At 39.4% G+C, this 17,940-nt stretch overlaps 2 protein-coding genes across 2 annotated transcripts in view; one reads left to right on the plus strand and one right to left on the minus strand.

Moving 5' to 3' along the window:
- rpl34 (ribosomal protein L34) overlaps positions 1–17,940 on the minus strand; it is a 199,708-nt gene that overhangs the window by 147,194 nt on the left and 34,574 nt on the right. The window lies entirely within an intron of this gene.
- LOC128384280 (collagen alpha-1(XXV) chain) overlaps positions 1–17,940 on the plus strand; it is a 139,975-nt gene that overhangs the window by 109,807 nt on the left and 12,228 nt on the right. The window contains exons 10-18 of the mRNA XM_053343831.1: positions 393–419; positions 1,875–1,919; positions 3,922–3,966; positions 4,584–4,610; positions 7,358–7,402; positions 12,124–12,156; positions 13,462–13,497; positions 15,507–15,551; positions 17,042–17,104. Coding sequence (XP_053199806.1) covers positions 393–419; positions 1,875–1,919; positions 3,922–3,966; positions 4,584–4,610; positions 7,358–7,402; positions 12,124–12,156; positions 13,462–13,497; positions 15,507–15,551; positions 17,042–17,104 — 366 coding nt within the window. The remainder of the gene's footprint in view (positions 1–392; positions 420–1,874; positions 1,920–3,921; positions 3,967–4,583; positions 4,611–7,357; positions 7,403–12,123; positions 12,157–13,461; positions 13,498–15,506; positions 15,552–17,041; positions 17,105–17,940) is intronic.

The following is a 17,940-nucleotide window of genomic DNA, read 5'->3' on the forward strand; positions in this document are numbered from 1 at the left end:
GCCAACAAGACACTTTTTACAGTCACTAAAACGATTAAAGAAGCAGATCAACATAAAAGATAAAACCATAAAAGTTGTTGTTATTCATGGTTTCATTAGTGATTCATCTTTGGTGCAGATTAATGAATAGAAGGCACAGAGTGAGGATTTTTTTTAAAAAACATTTTTCGTCAAAAGAGTAAAACAAGGGATTGACTGTGATTCTGTTCTGCCTGGAGGGTGTGTGCTCACTCTATGAAATCCTACACAAGCCTTGCCAGTCTCTCTACTGTGACCGTGTTGGCTGTGGAAATCATATTATTTCATCTGACATGGGCTCTTTTTGTTTCTCCCTCTTTCTTTCTCTCTCTCTCCCACTCACACTCTCCTGCTGTCTCTCTTCCCATTTACAGGGACCTGAGGGGCCACAGGGGCTGAAAGTAAGTTTCAGAGAATCATTTCTTGTTTCATTGGTATTTCTAACTTTTGAAATGAGATTCTCTGACTGAGTTATCTACTGAATGACATAAAAACGACACCTCATACTGAAAAGGTTCTTTCTATGTCATCTCTGTTATAAGATTAGTTTCATTTTTGATGCAAATTCTAATGTAAACCAAAGGGAAATCTCATTAGTATTAGAATAATGTTTTGGAACTGTGCACTAGAGACCGTTTTGAAAAAAAGAAAAATCAAAGACGGCAAATTAAGCACCAAAGGGTGTTGAATATGTGTACCTGGAGATTACAGATATAAGGGCAGGGTCAGGGCAAGTAAATAGAGAAGAAGAAAGTTAAGGCTCTAACAACATGAGGAAGAGAAAGGAAAAAAAGGGTGACAGAGTAGGAGACAGAGAACAGAGAACCTAGAGCTACAGTGCTGCGATATAGGCTGCGGGTCCCCAGCGGTGTTGATGTGAAGAACAGATGTAAGCCATATCCAACCATCAGGTAGCTGCCAGTGTTTGTTCAGTGTAACCCAGTCAGACACTTCCTGTCTGCGCTGTCATCTGTCAGAGAGGTCAATGATGACACAGCGCCGAGTTAATGACTCAAAAGACAGGCCCCTCGGCTACTCAATTAGATCCACTGCTGGTGTAGCGCTGTGTTTAGCAGAGGGGCCAAGTCAACAGTTATTTAATTTTCGTCACCTTGGTGATTGATTTAGTGTCATTACATGATGACATGAAGTAGAGTGTGAATCACAGTGTATATTTGCATTGATCTAAGCTGGAATAATACATTTTATGAAGCTTCCCACCTGAGTTTTAAGCACACTATATGATCTCATTGCATTCCCAGTTATATTTTGGAGTGAAATAAGTTATTTTTAGTCTAAATAATCTTCTTTAAATAAGAAAAACCAGTAACCAGGTAAACCAGTACTTATGAAGCTATACATACTATTTCAAACTCTCTCAGGTTAAAGTTCAGCTGAATTATTCTCAACACCCAGCCATCTGCCCACAGTATGTCATCAATAACTTTTGAGATTTTGAAAATGTGACATGCAATATTTATTCTGGCCCGGTTTTGTAAGATCAGCACACACGTGTCCGTGCAGAAGACAGTATGGGAACAATTGACAGACCTGCTGAGGGGTGCTTCTGCAGGCTGTTTAATCCACATCTGTTTGTGTCTGATGTGTTGACCTTTGATGGTAGTTTTTACATGTCTTTATCTCTTTTTAGCTTTTTGAGACTACTGGACAATAGTTCAGGCATTAGTTTATTGTCATGTGCAAGGTTAGGCTTTTAGAGAAAAATTGACACTTTTGAATGGTAATTATTTCTATTTTAAAAACCATGACACTCCAGTCTCCAGTGTCCCATGCTTTCTGCTATGCAAATGTAATGTGATATGTCATCAGATCTAAGGCTTTTGTATTTCTTCCAGGGTTCACTTGGGCCTCCTGGTGTTCCAGGTGTCGACGGACTGAAGGTGAGCTCACTCATATAAAAAGATTCAAATAAGATAGTTGATGATGAGTTCATGAGTTATTTACACTGGTTTTCACCAAGGAAAATGATTGTTACAGCCAAATTGTCCCGAATAACAAATCATATTGTCTTATTCAGTTGGGATCTTTTCTTTCAGAGTCCAGATAATAATTTTATAATGAATGAAACAGGATGATTTTCAAGTGGAAAGTTGAAAAGTTATATTCTTCATAGTGTAAACTGATATATTCATAACAATGAATGAGAAGCCGCTCTAAAATCAAAATACTGCACATGAAAGTTTCCAAAAAGTAAACTTCCATCCACACCTGAAACTATTTTATCCTCAAAAGACTCACTCTAACATACTTACAGTTTTCATTGGTCATTTTTGGGCCATGTGTTGCGCTTCATATTAGAAACTTTCTGCCATGCATTCTGACAATTTCAAACCGCCATCCTATTAAGGAGAAATCCCTTGGGCTGCATCCTCAAGTCTTAACCACAAATATACCATTTCGAGCTGCCTGTGAATCTGCTCACACTCTCAACTCATTTCTGCTTTTCATTCTCAAGTCGAATAAAGACGACACAGTGCAGGTGTGTCACAATGAGGAAAAATGGAAAAGCATATTTGTTCCACAGTAAATGATGGCATAAGCGATGAAAATGAATGGGGAGATGATTTGAGAGGCGCCATCTTTTTAATCTCAAGCATGCATTTGTAAATATATGAGAGGAGAGGCACGCATAGCTGTAATAGGAACCAGAGTAAAGAAGTTTCATTCTGGAGTGAAAGCCATACTGAGTGTGGAGACAGCAAAAGCTGAAAGCCTAATTCTATACTTGTGTAAGGAGTGGGCTTTGCCAGCACCCATGAAATAGAACCCCAATGCTGCGCAATGCAGTTATAAAACTGAATCCGTTATGGTATGTAAGTGTCACTCATGCAGAAAGTTGAACTCCAAAAAAGTTAAAGCTCTTCCACCAGCGGTGGCAGGTTGACGGGCAGACGTCTTATTGATCTGAAATAGATATCCACTGAAGGGGGGTGATCACTAATGCAAACCTTATCAGCCCCAGTTTTTAATCAGACTCCATCATCGTTATGGCAATATATCATCATCATTTTGTCAATGACTCCCATATGTGGGCTGATAGATGATACAAGATTCCAGCATCAATAATGCAGAGGAGGATACACCCTATATAGGGATCATACCACAATTCCACATGCAGAATCATGAAGCATCAAAGACTCAAAATTTATAACTATAAGAAAGTAAAAAGGAACAATAAACAATATGTACAGCAAGCCAGTGTTCCTCACAATATAACCAGTGTTGGGCAGCACATTGGCATAGTTTTATCCAATAGTTTGCTTTATTTTCCTTCCTGGCTACATTAATCAGCGTCATCTGGTCAAAGTTGTCTGTCAAAGTGAGGAATAGCAGCTACTCTTCAAGAAGCCTAATGATGCAGTAGCTTTGCACAGGTCAGGGGGTTAATTGTTTTTGGCAACAGACGGACTGAGGTTGGTTTTCTCGGTTAGAGCCGCAGAGAACAGGGATGCTGGCGTTCCTCAGATGGACTTGGCTTTCTTCTTTTACTCATGTACCGAACCAAACCGCAGATAATTAAGCTTTTAATCAGCTTGTTTATCCTCTCTTCTTTGTGACTTAGTTTGTGGTTTTCAGATTTTTACACTACTAAACTTTTTGGAATTTCATGTTTTTTACATTACATTAACATGTGCAAAATAATTTTAAGCCCATTTCTTGCAATTTAGTAAAATACACTATCTATGCTATCTATCGCTCTGTTATCTGCCATCCTGCAAATGCGTAACACCTGCGTGACACAAATTTCACCTCTTTTAAGGTTAAAGGTTATCTATCTTTTTTTCTTTTTTTTTTTTTTTTTTAAATCTCCTGACCTTAAGTTCACATTGTTTAAACAGCCCACTAAATGCAGCCACTGTGTGTATGTTATGCTGTCCATAGGGGGATGTTGGCATCCCAGGACTGGACGGTGTCCCTGGAGCCAAGGTCTGGTGCACACATATTCTGTGTGCTCTCATTTTTATAAATTCAGTGTCTATATTTTTATTTATTTATTTTTTGTCAAGTCATTCCTAATTTTCCCCCTCATTTTCTTAACTTAAGGCAACTTCTGCCATTTTTTCACATCGTACTTTTTGATGTTTTGGGAACATTTTTCATTTCACTATTATTTTTTTTATACATTTTGTTTTTATATTTATTGTTGGAAAAAGAACCAATGTCATTTAATTTATGTTCTTATAAAATACATTATGTTCTGCATATACAAAAATATTCATAAGAACATGTTACCCTCTCATCTTAATTAATCATGTTTTAAATAACTAACTTTATAGTGAAACTGTGGAAACATATGTTTGGACTGGCATTAATGCTTGTTAATATTGACAGGTCTTTGTGCAAATTATAGAATACCTCAAAAAAGCTGATACTTGGCGGTCTGTCTGGGGAAAAAGCAGCCATAACATGAGAGAATTTCCACAATCTAACATGAATTTAACCCCAGATACCATCTAAAGCTTAGTGGCTGCAATAATTCCCCAACTGAACCCAACTTGCCCTGAGATTTTCTATCTTTAATGCTCTGCTTTCTTTCCCAACAGGGTGAAATGGGAGAGCCAGGTGAAAAGGTAAAGTGCTAATTCAGATCCCCAAACATTATTGTTCACATCAGCCTGAGATCCAGCCATGTGTTGGAACAGCCGTCACAATAAAACGACAGCAGTTATGTTTTACTTCGAACATAGCTGGCTCCTTTTTTCAGTGGCACTCTTTTCTCAGATTTGGCCATCAGTGAGCCAATGAGTCACAAAAACTTAATCCAATTTCTCTAACTCAGGCCTTGAAGAAGACCAGACAACTTGAACCCGCACAATAGTTTGACTGAAGAAAAGCAGCCTTATTCTCTCTATTCTCTAATTCCAGTGGTGCCCTTTTCTTGCTGTTGTTGGACACCAATGGGTGGGAGGTGTGAACACTGACTGTGCTGAGACTTAGGCAGGCTTGGGAGGGAGACGATGACTCATTGTGCCTCATCGACCACAGAATTGGTTTTCAGACAGTTGTTCACAGTTGTTGTTCTGTTTTGTGTTTTTTCGAATCAGACACTTATTCGCCATCATTAAAACACCTGATTCCTTGTAATAATGAGGCTGTGTTGTCACAATCTCCTAGCAACAACCACAGTCCTCACTATGGGTGTCCTGTGGAGTGTAAGCAGGATGCAAATATTGGTTCAATATATAGTTATAGGAAAAGCATCTAGTGGAGATTACCTTGAGGTCAGTTCCGAACAGAAAGTTGTAAATATGATTAAAATGGTCTGAAAAGGTAGATTGGTTTCCAAATTGAAGTCAAATTCTAAGGCAGAGTTTCACAATCTTTTTTAGACAGAAAATGCCAGAGCAATGCAAAGCACAGATTAGACAGAGTAAACAGTTTGTGTAGCAGTGTTTATTTTTCTCTATCCAATCTTCTTAATCATTGTAAGACTTCTCAAATTTACCCTGCAACCTCTTAGAGGGGTGCAGCCCTCAGGTTTGAAATTCTCTACAGTACTGTGAGTTTTCAGTTTAGACGGAGCCAGATCTCTTACATGAAGTGTTGTCTTTGACTTTATTAATTAGCCTCATTGCTCTTCCGTTAGCTTTAAGAAAGCAACTGTCCTTTTTTATCCTGGCTCTGTGCTAGTTGTAATGCTAGAATCTAATAACAAATACAGTCATACATTGTCAAATTGAAAAGAAAGGCATCTAAACTGATGAAGACGTGAAGCCCAACAACTGTTATAGTCCTTGAAAGTGCAATTAACTTTATGATTCGCAAACTGATACTGATAGCTCTTATAAGGTTATCATTATCTTACTATAAACTCATCTGGGTTTCTCAGAATTGAAATGGTCAGTTCCGTGACAAGAACAGCACTGAAACTTCAAGTTTATCTTACTGTCTTTCCTCCAAAGTAGCTGATGTGAGATTATAGCTTGAAAGGAGCCAGATCTGTGAACATGACAGCTGTTTTTTGTCTTTGTTATGTAACAAAAGAGCAAGGATACAACTGTTAAAAAAATCATTGGATTTGCTATTCACCTTCAAATTAAAAACATTCAAGGCTATCATATTCTCAGTATAAGTCAACTTGATTTATCAGCAGTGCAATGGTACATATTCTGTCAAAACAGCTCTGACGTTAAGTCTATTTCATACCGATTAAATGACAAAGTCATGAATTTAGAAGTGACAGTTGTCGATTGTTGCCAGGAATTTAGGGTCTCTACATTGCCCCACTATGTGGCTTTTTTCCCATCTTTATTCAAGAGTGTGGTCTTTCAATTTGAGCATGATTTATTGATTTCACGTTCAGACTTTGTCAATCTCTCCCTCAAACCCTGTCCTCACATTCACATATCCCCTGCTTGTGCTTAGGTTTGCTCTGATTCTGCTCAAATCGTACGCTTGCACTCAGTTGTATTGTTGCTTGCCTAGATGTCTGGCTCCAGCTTCACCCTTTCTCTACACACTCTGAGATATGCTATATGGTTATTATTATATGTGGCTATTATAGTAAGAAATGCAGGCGTTGGTAAATATATTAACTGTCATTTTATTCCAAAAGTTATATGAGAAAGTAAGGCATGTATATTTAATAAAGCCCTGGAGGACAGATGTGAAAGTAACCACCCCTATGGGATGCTCTAAAAAGTAAAAGGAACATACTCGCAAGGAAGCAGAGTCAACACTACACCTAGCCTTCTATTGGTTGGAGAATTTTGACAGGGTTGTTGCTCAGAAAAATCAGAGAGCACACAAAAGCAACTTGAGTGTGAGGAGAAGGGCTGAAGCTGTTGCACGAAATCTGTGCATGCAACAATGTACCTGAGTGCAAGCATAGAGCATAGAGTTTGAGCAGAAGTTGAATGTAAGCACAAGTAGGGCCTGTGTGAGTGCGCTGACAGGGTTTGAGGGGAAAGAACTACAAACTCTGAACATGAAATCAATAAACCATGCTCAAATTGAAAGACCACGCTCTAAAGTAAAGATAGGGTGAGTTATATCACCTGACGTCAGTCATATTTGAACCATGTGTGATTACTCAGTTAGTGACTAATGTTAGCTTAACATGTACAGTAACGTTATTTCATCTTTGCTTCAATGTTCTTGGCTTTTTCCTCCTAACATCTATTATACTCTAACCCTTTTACAGGGCAGTCAGAGAAAAAGCAGAACATTTGGCAAATGCCTGCTATGTTTTATGCCTGTTTGAAAATCTGAAAATCCTGTTTAAGCTCTTTTTCTTTAGAGTTTAGGTTCTCAGAATTGATGTCCCCTTGCTACCAAAAGACTGAATTTGATTCTCTTTGTGTGATTTGTATCACAGGGCGATATGGGTGAAGAAGGCCTAAAAGGTGAAATTGGAGAGAAGGTATGTAAAGTCCACTTTACCTCTCGCTCTGTGTGTTTATGTATTTGATCCAGCTCAGAAGAACAGCAGAGAGTCTGACTGTGGCCGGAAAATATTAAAAAATAAAAAAAACAAGTTAATGTTAGCCATCTGAGTGGAGATCTGTGGTGAGCAGCAGCAGCAGAAGTAGCTGAGGTCAAGTGCCATCAGCTGTAGTGAAGGCTGCAACAACAACAATCATCCTGCCACATGATGCATCTTTTGTGCTTAATGTGGACTTAATTGCTATGCTACACTGACGCTACATTTTCTGGTTGGATGGCTCTCGCATTAATTTAGGACCATTTATCATCAAGACAGCTTGTCAGGTTTAGATCCATTTCCAACTAAAATGCTGCATGGAGCTCTGCTGGACAGATTGTTCGGTGAAGTAATAGATTCATGTTTCTGTCCAAAAGCTTTTGTTTTTCGGGAAACGTTTCTTTGTTTTGTGTTAGTACACTGACATCATGTCCAGAGGCAGTTGATGCATCCTATCCAGAAGTTGTCACGCTGCCTTTTGCTGTTATTATTTTGTCAAAGCAGCATTTATGAAAATACGAGTTGGGAGTGAAAATAGGTCACAGCCTTATTTGTATTGGTCGACCTTGTGACAAAATTGGGGGCCTTTTGCAAAGCATTTCAGAAAACAATTACGGATTGGAATAAATACTTTAAAAAATGTTGATTCAATGTCACATCGGCTCAAACAAAGCTGTCTCACACTTCTGGGAAAAGATGAAGATTCTGCACAAAGTTGCCAACAACTGTGTAAAACATTTGCTGAGAACAGACACGTAATACTGGTATTTTTTTTTTACCCACTGGAGATGCTTCTTTTTGCTAGAAACACTGAGTTAGGTATAAAAACAAAACATAACTGATAGACCAGCAGTGCAGTAGAAGCAATGTACTCAAAATGTCACTGCCAATTTATTGCTGTTCGGCGGTGAACAACTTTGATAACTTCTCACTTTATGGGTACTCTGGTTTTTTTTTAAAAGACTGCCGAACACGGCTGCCAAGAAAGACACAATTCGAGGGAAACAGATGCAGGATATCATCTGTGGAAAATGAGTGAACAAAAAGGAAAGTGGAGGGCGATAAAACTTTGCAGCTCAAGCACTGCTTTGATCTGGTCTACCTTAGCGCACTTAAAGTGAGAAAAAAAAAAAGTGATGGATTTTCGCTGCAGGAGTAAGAAGAAAAAAAAAGGAAAAAATGGAATTGAGTGTCATGGGAATGCAGACTTCTGTAGCCAGTCACCTGCCACTTGTTCTTCTAAAGCGTACTCATTTATTTTGCAATAAAAAGAGACAGAAGGTGGTATAAAACGCTGGAAACAGGGAGGATTTTATTATAAGCATGGATACGATTACCTCATTGTCAGTGAAAAGATGTAAAAGTGGCTTTTTGAGCATATGGCAGGAATAATTGCTTTTCAATCAAGGTATAACTTGATTTGGCATTCGAAGGAGTGTAACATCTGTCAGACACCCTATATGCACATACAAACACATGCACACATAGACTTTTAGAGGAGAAAACTGCATGTTACTCTCCTGTCATCATTTAGAGTTTTTGTGTCTGATCAATTGCTCTCCCCTCACATTATGTGGAAGAGGAAGCCAGAGAATAGCGGGACAGATAAGAAACGGCTGAGGCATCTTCTAGCCTTCATGCTGAAGGTGCCAAAGTTAACAATACACAGCACGCACTACTGGGTGGGGGGGTTGGGGGGGGGTTGTGGTAGCACGGGGTGAGAGGTGACGCAGTGAAAGCTTTAGTTTGGTGAGCAGGGAGACCTCAGGGAGCACATGAGGGGGAGAGGAATGGCAAAGCAAGCAGTCGGACCGGGCTGTGTTTGATACAAAGGGAGATTGTTTTGATGGTGGGGGATCTGCAGAGTGTGAAAGAGACTAAATGACAGGACAGATATACACACACACACACACACACACACACACACACACACACCCACACACTTGACTTAAGACACAAGTTTAAATGCACACATGCAAAATCTCCTTCTTCCTAAAGACACAATCTATTGTACTCTGAAACATGAATGACAAAACATTCATTAATATGATGTTTTGTGCATTTCTATATAGTATACATTTATGTAACATATCACCAGCTGTGTTGCTTTCATAAGCCATCATCAAATCAAGAGTAATGTTGCCTGCTGTCTCTGCGTGTCCATTTCTGGATTCACTAAACATAAATCATTAGCACAATTTAAAGCTTTCGCTCTAAACCATTTACTTCTAATGTAATTAACAAGGTGTGAAATTAACTGTGACTGCTCTTGTTGAAAAGAGATAAGAAAATCAGAAGAAATAAATCTTGAATCTGAAGAACTCTTCAATGAGTTTTTGGGAACTTCCAGGCTGTGAGCATTTGGCTCAAGCTAGTGTGGCACAGTGGTTGGTATAATGTTTGAGTCCCAAGATCCGGTCCAAGCTCTTGTGAACTGGCTGCGTTTCAGCTGTTGGCAGAGCCGCTCTACCCAGGGAGCCCAATCATAATCTGTGTTGCCTCACATATATCCCAACTGAGTTACTGAGGTTGAAATTCAGCCGAGGCCTCTGAATTTGGTCATCTCTGCTAATGATCATAATGTGGAGTAAGAGTCATGCTTTGAAGGCTATGGTGGCATTTAATGGTTTGAGTTTTCACAACTGTGCCTCGGCTTCATCGCTCTCAGATTAATTCTCTCCATCTCAGGCGCTCTTGCCAGGCAAACAGCTGGAGAATGGTCTGATTTACCAAGCATACATTATAAGATCTTTATGCTATTATCTTTAAATGGCAATATGCACCAACAGCTCTGGGTGCCCATAATGAAGCAGAGCTGTGGTGACAGCTCTCCGTCCTGGTTTGCTCTGTGGTTTAATCACAGGCTGTAGCCTCACCATGGTAATTGGCCCAATTGGGACATTTCAGCACTCTGTGCCACACCTCAGCTCACCTCCCAACTCCCCCACTTTTTCCATCTCATAGTACTTCATTTAGAATAGATTTAACCAGTGAGAACTTTCACTTGGTACTTGAGCTCGGTGTCACTTGTTAGGCCTGTGATGACAGAAAGCGTTGCTGGGGTTTAGCACTTCAGCACTAGTGATAATTGCTTTTGTGTGTGATATTTGTTTTCACACAGGTCACCGTGGCTTTTAGGTTGAAAGTGCACATCATGCTGTAAATGTGTATTTTCTACACTATCAGCTCTTTATTGTACAATGCTGCTCAGCTTAATCATTTGAAGAAAAGTTAACAGCGCTTGCACTGAGTCTCAATAGGTTGATTATGAGTTTAACAAGGTGAGACCTTTTTGTAGTTTCTTTTGTGCATAAGATGTAAGAATTAAAGGCAGATGTGAAGCATTCTTCCATGTCCATCCCTGCCAAAAAGCAACAGGTGTAAACCAGCACTGACTTTGATGTTTGTTTTGTTGAAACAATTATTCAATCAAGACACAAAAAAGTCAGAATATGGGGTTCAGTGTAAAGTCTCCTGTTTTATTGTGATTCTTAGGTCAACCACAACATAACATCCATGTTGTTTCTCACGTATTTGCCCAAAACATTTTCATTTCATGTGTTAAATCATCCAAAAGCCTTCCATTCATCTTCTATATGAGGAATAATGTGAGGAGGCTGTTATTGTATCTAACTGTAAAAGTCCATCCTCTGAGATCTTCTGATCCCTTAATGAAATCTGTAAAAACTTGTGAAAACATCTATAAAAAAATTGGAACGATAAGTTTCAAGATAGGGATAGAGGCACCCTTGAGTATGCAACAAAGCCCAGCTGTAAACAGTAACACATTTTATTGTCTGCAAAAAAAATGCCGCAATTAAACATGCCTTGTGTGCTATGCATCTTAATGACTCCCATAAAAAGCTGAGGGCAAGAGGCATTCCTTCAGCAACTTCTGAGCACGAGGCGTATGTGTAGTGCAACCACAGAGTCCACACCAGAGCTAAAGACCCAGTCTCCTTCTTCCCACTCCCTTTTCCCATCAACCGCCCATAATTACACTTATTGGCCCCTTGTTTTATGTCTGTTTTTACTGTACACTGCAGTAGTAATGCAGTGTACAGGAAAGGTCTGGATGACTTTGCTGGAAAAATGTGATATAAGTAGCTCAGTCCCCTTTTACTTCAATACATAACATTAAGAGATACAATGAAAAAAAAAGTCTAAATGGCTGACATTAGTACAGTATATCTAGCAAGCACCTTATATACTATAGTGTTGTGGTTGTGGATTTCTTCTTATATAGTGTTAGATTTCACCCATGTCATCACCACTATGCAGCTGCACTCTGACAGTGTAAAAACAATGAAATGATTCCCAGTGCTGTAGTTATAAAAAACGCTGTCTCAAACTTTTGTGAATAGGTACATTCAATCCGAACACTGCTTAGAATGGCAGATAATCTTCTTTCTAATTGGATTTCCACACAGTTGTTCTCCAAACAACTCAGTAAATGCAGCAGCCTCGACATTATGTTCTGCATTGTTCAATAAAAATGGACTTCTTTCATTTTTTGTTGTAACTTTAATTACACAGTAATGGTTAGTATCTCATGTGACTTTACAGAAAGAGCCATTGTGTCCTATAATAACCTCTGTCACTGTTGGATTGTTTTCCCCTGTTGTACCTTTTTCATTTTTCTTTTTCTCTTGTCCCTTTAGGGAGATGCAGGCTCTTCCGCAGCAGGCATCAAGGTAAGAGTTAAAGGATTTTAATTTCTCTATCTTGATTCTCATCAGGAACCAACGGCTGTCGACTCTCTCGCATTGATTGTGAGACTAATGCAGTTTTCACACTCTCACGCCACACGTCCATTTTTCTCATCAAAACTGATAACGGGGAAAAGAGGACACTGACAGACAGCGCACAGACAGACAAGACAGAGCAGCACAGCACAACAGCAGCACCATGCAGCCGCAGAGTTATTCAGCAGAATATACACAAATCTATTATATTGTAATGTAATTGTAATGCATGCAGCTCAGTCAGTGGCTGTTCTATCAGCAGCACAGCGGCTCTCCCTCTCCTCTCACGCCATGTGAACACAGGCAGGGGTGAGAGTGAGTTACTACGGTTACGGGAATGCTCTGTGTCTGTTTCTCTGAAACGTTCTCACAATTCCAAATAAGACGATTTCACTCATTTCATTCATCCGAACTGTTTCCACTTCGTTGTGATTGTTTGACTTTGAAGATGGCCATGAGAGTATTGAGAGAAGCAACCCTCAAGTGTAACATTTTTTAACCAGGTTTCATTATTCAAATCATATGAGTTGTAAGACTATTTCATATTTCTTTTGACCTTGAAGATTTTCTAGTAGCCTGCAACCTACGGTACTACCTTTTATAGGCTGAATAGTGTTTTTATAAATATAATTTATAATATGAAATAGCCCTTCTTCTGATAATCATTTCCTATCCTGATCCACCCAACTATATACTGTTCTGATGCAGTCTTGGTTTTCATAGCACCCTCAATCTAACTAATCTAGACTGGCTGTTTCTTGGCTTAATCCAAGAGATTAGGTGGTGTAGAAATGCAGGAAATTTGTTTTAAATTACTTTTTTTTTCTGGGTGAGGACCCCCCTTAGACCCCCTCACCAATTATGTATCTTTCCAAGTTCGCTCCCCCCATTTGAAAACATCACCAGGCACCCAGAGTGAGAAGCATAGATCATAGAACTGGCTTTTATATTGAAAATATTACCCAATAAATGCAAATTAGCAAAAAGAAAAGGTGTTATAAAAAGGTGTTGGTTCATAAGGCCAGAGAGAGGTCATCTGGGTCCGTTTGGAAGTTCAAACTTACGAAGTGGAAATGTACTTAAAGTCTCTTCTCACATATTAATGATGCAACCTGATACAATAAATCACTACAAGCTAGTAGTTGCTAAGAACTTTGGACGATGTTATGCACAAACTTATAAGGGAATTATTTAATGCAATCCAATCCAGAAATGAAGCAGTTGGAAAAAAAACCCTCTTTGCGTGTATTACAGGGTGAACCTGGAGAACCTGGACGAAGTGGACACAAGGTAATCATTGCTCTTTGCTACACATGGCTCTTTAAAAATATAATAGAAAAATAGTATTAGCAAATAGATAGTTGTAGCAGTAATGGTACTAGTGTAATTTCAATAACAAATTCAATGTCCTATGATTAGCTATAGTTAGTTAACTCTATGATGTAGAGTCATTTCTATATTAAGTGAGTAAATGTTCTGGTAAGAGAAAATGTTTGACACACAGTAGCTGTCTGAACATATTCCTTCAGTTTCAATGAATACAGTATTTCCTCTGTGCTATCTGACACATACAAAACAAATTCTAATGTAAAAGGTGAAGCTCAAGTCTGTTGTGCAAGATGAAACCGTTCCAGTTTTGACAAGAGCTTTCCAATCTAAGTTAAACCTCAATGTTTAAAGTGTAATGAGGTCTCATGTCCATGTAAGGCTCCCCGCACAGGACCTGGCATTTAAACTTGAACTTCGGCTCCGACTCATTTTACATTTTCTTTGGCTTCACACTTGTTTTGAGCCAGACAGGGTAAGCTCCCAGGTATCACACTGACACCTCTGGACACACTAAATCTTTTGGATGTTTTTTGCTTAGTTTTATTGCAACGTGCACTTGTCGCAGTCTTAAACCATCAGGTCATTGCAACAGCCTGACAGCACAATGTGTTAAGTTTGTTAATATAACCTACCGACCGGTTTTTATTCCACACTTTGTAAGCCAACACACTGTATGAAATAAAATTAATTTGGAAAAGAAACAGTTGCTGAGAAGAAACTAATAAAAACAAGCATGCAGCAGATAAGGAGCTATTTTCCTACAAAATGAAAGCCATTACTTGTCCCCTGACCAGACTGCTGCTGAGATTTCACCAGTGCACCATCTAATTACACTTTTTAATCCCAAATTCCGCACCCCATTAATTTCCCCTCTCATTCCTCCATTTGGACAAACTGTTTCCAGACAAACAGAAGAGCTTTTAGCAAATGTCTTTTTACTGCTGTGCTGCAAAGAAAACACACATGACCTGACTAATTTTTTTTTTTCACTGCTTCATCTTATCTCTCATTTTACAGCCGTTCTGCTTGTGCTGACACACTTACAAATTGTATTCCTCATCATTACGGCCATCATGAGATTGAGACATGCCCCCCCCCCCATTAAATATTACCACTGGATGCTATTCAATAAGTGTTGGTGAAGTAGTAGTCCACCAGAAAGACTTTTATTCATTAGTTTTACAATGCTTTCATTAGCCACAATGGAGATTTACAGCCCTCTCTGATCCCCTGAGTGCTATTACGGCTGATCATTCTCGTGTGGCGCTAATCATTTCTTTTCATATGCCATAAATACAATGGTCTTAATAGCACATTAAATTATCCAGAGACAGAAATTTTGTTTTTAAAGTCTTGCAGAGGCCTCGCAAGGGACTTGACCTCTGATTTTTTTTCCACAGTTGAATCAAATGACTGCACGTTACTCAAACTTGCATGTAATGGGAGTCTGGAGTTGTCAACTTGACAATGACCCGACCTTGGTAACAGAGAAATAGGCCAGCTCTCGACATCCCGCACTGCCAAACTCTAACGACCTTGAAGCCACGGCAGCTCTCTCAAACAGCTTTTGCAACTTTAATCCAAAATATCTGACAGTTTTCCCTTCCAGAAACCAGAACTTTTCACACCTGCCCAAACCAATAAAATCATAAAAATAAAAACTCCATTGCACTTTGCGAAGGTTTGAGTGGTATAACAAGCACTAATCACACTGTCAAACCATGGCTGCATGAGTTGGTATGAAAGTGCATGTGCAGTATCCTCTGCTAGTGCTTACCGCAAGCAAATGACAGTTTACATACACTTACGGACAGCAGGCCACTTTGCCGGAATTACAGCAGGTTGATAGCCAGAGAAAACACAAATAGAAAATAAAATGTAGAACTAATAGAACCCTAAAGAGCCTACCAATGAGGCTTGACTCAGCTTAGCTTGGCTTGGCTGTAACATGTCACACTCTTCCTGTGTAGGGAGAGCCAGGACTTCCAGGGCTGCCTGGACTCCCAGGGATAAAGGTAAATGCTTCGCTGTTTTTATCCCCAATCATTGCCCCCGGTGTTGTCCCTGTCCAATCGCTTCAGACCGTCAAGAGCAGATTTCACAGCAAAGCTATCGTCATGCCTCACGTATGACCAATTAAGGTCTCATAATCTTGCTTTTCTCGCTGTGTGGGATTTTTTTTTTTTTTTTTACCTCAACCGCAAGCTTCCATCTGCTGGAGTGACAGAGACACAGATTTACCTGTACTGTATATTCAGTGCAGAGAGAAGTCCTGAGCTCAGGCAAACTGACAGGGCCAAGTAGTCAATGTTTTTGATCTAAACATGCCAGAAGTCAGACAGGAAAGGATCTCATTAAGGTTTGTGGGTAACGTAGAGGTCTATGAATTAATGATTGGAACACTGCATCCCTGGCAAAAACATCAGTCGACTTCCTGGAAGGTGCAACATGTTTCAATACTACTGCTTGTTAAGAGCAGGAGGTTTCAGTTTTACTTTAACTATTAGCATTTCCCAAACTACACCTCAGGTATTTTTTTTACTGTATCACAGCAAAACAACAGCAGATGGTGAAACTAAATGCACAAAAGGCACATAATATTGCTCTGCCACCTATATGCTTAAAGAATAGGATCATCAGCTTGAAACATAACATGTGAATGCAAGGAATGTTCAAACGGGCATGATGAGATGATGCTTGTTGCTGTTTTGGTTTTATTTTTTCCTCTCTGTGTATGCTTGTAATGTGCTGGCTTTGTAAAAGCCCGCTCATTCTCTTTTTTTATACACTCCTGTTTTTACTTAAGAGGCCTGAATGCTTGATGGACTCTAACAATATTTTGCTAACGTAGCACTCATGTGCTCTGAGCTCCGCTTGCACTTTGTTCTTCTCCGCATTCTTAGCCATTTATCCAGTTGAAGTGTAAAGGGTTTGAGAGGCAATTGTCCACTGCCTTTCCAAAGACTTTCAGAGTGCCTGAAGTACTGGAGGTGGGTCCTCTGACAGCAGATGGTTTACTAATATATTGCAATTAAGTTATTTCACAATCAAGTGTACTCAAATGGAGCATCACACCTCATACAGTAAGCTCACTCCTCATAAATCGAAGTTCAAATACAGAAATGTCAACGCTTCTTCATAAGTGGCAAAGAAGCTGTTTTTTGCACACACAAGCAGAACACTTCTGTGCCATGATGAGTTTCTAACAAGGTCAGTCATTATATCTGTAAAGGCTCAGGAATGTTCTTGAAACGAGGGCATAAATTAACAAGCCACTGATGATTTGTGTCCGTGTGTGTGATTTGTGCATGTGTCCCTGAGTGTGTATGTTGTGTGCATGTGAAAGGAACAGTAAGTGCATGCCTGTCATTTTGGATATGTTTGGCCATGCATCTTGTGTATGTGTTTAGTGCTCATTAGGACTGAGTGAAGGTAGTTCTACACCAAAAATACCCTGTGGAAAACTGAGTTTTTGTTCTGATTTATTATTTTTTTTATTTTTCAGGGTGAGCCTGGATTCCTTGGTCCCCAGGGAGAGCCAGGCCTTCCTGGGCTGCCAGGAACAAAGGTGGGTCACTTTAGCTTTCCACAAAGTGAACTACAGTAGTCTTGCTTATCACTGTGTGAGAGGTATTTTCTGCTGACAGCCACACAACAGATGTCTCAAATCAGTGACAATAGGATGTAGCAGCTTCCACAGATTTGTATCACATCCTGTCTGTGTGATCATCATTGAAATTCCTGATTGTTTATGGTCTCATTAGCCACTATTATCACTTTTCCAAGGTGATTAAGCCTCTGTTAATTCAAAATGTCACTTGGAAGTTGCCAGAATGAGCTAATCCTCGTCGCTCCCTTTGTGTTGTGACATTATCACACTGAGAAGCCGGCAGTGATAATCCAGACACACTGGAATTAATGTTCACATTGTCCTTTTACATCAGGCTGTTTGCGCACTGATAATATATCAGTCTGGCATTGTCCTCTGACATAGTTCTGTTCCTTAATCAAATGTCAGAGAGAAAGAAGGAGCATTGCAGTAAATATATGATCTAATGGTTTTTCCTTATGTTTGCGACAAACTAACAGCTACAAGTAATCGTTAGCTGGTATTTGAAAATGAAGACAGAGCTATATTGACTCAACATCGCTGAATAGTGGTTGTGTCTCACTTGGTTTCAAGTATCAGCAGTGAGCAATTAAGAGTATGGGCTCTAAATTATACCACACCTCCCTCTGTTGGCTCTTTTAACTCACTTCATATTGAGAGAAAAGGCACGTAACTATCCAACTATACACTGCATTTCCCCCAAAATATTCAACATAAAGGACAAAGAGGGATTGATGCATATTTAAGTTTTGTTTTTTAGGAAATTGCATTTACCTTCGTCAAAGGTCACAATC

This window comes from Scomber japonicus, chromosome 22 (assembly GCF_027409825.1).
Source record: "Scomber japonicus isolate fScoJap1 chromosome 22, fScoJap1.pri, whole genome shotgun sequence".
Taxonomy (NCBI): Eukaryota; Metazoa; Chordata; class Actinopteri; order Scombriformes; family Scombridae; genus Scomber; species Scomber japonicus.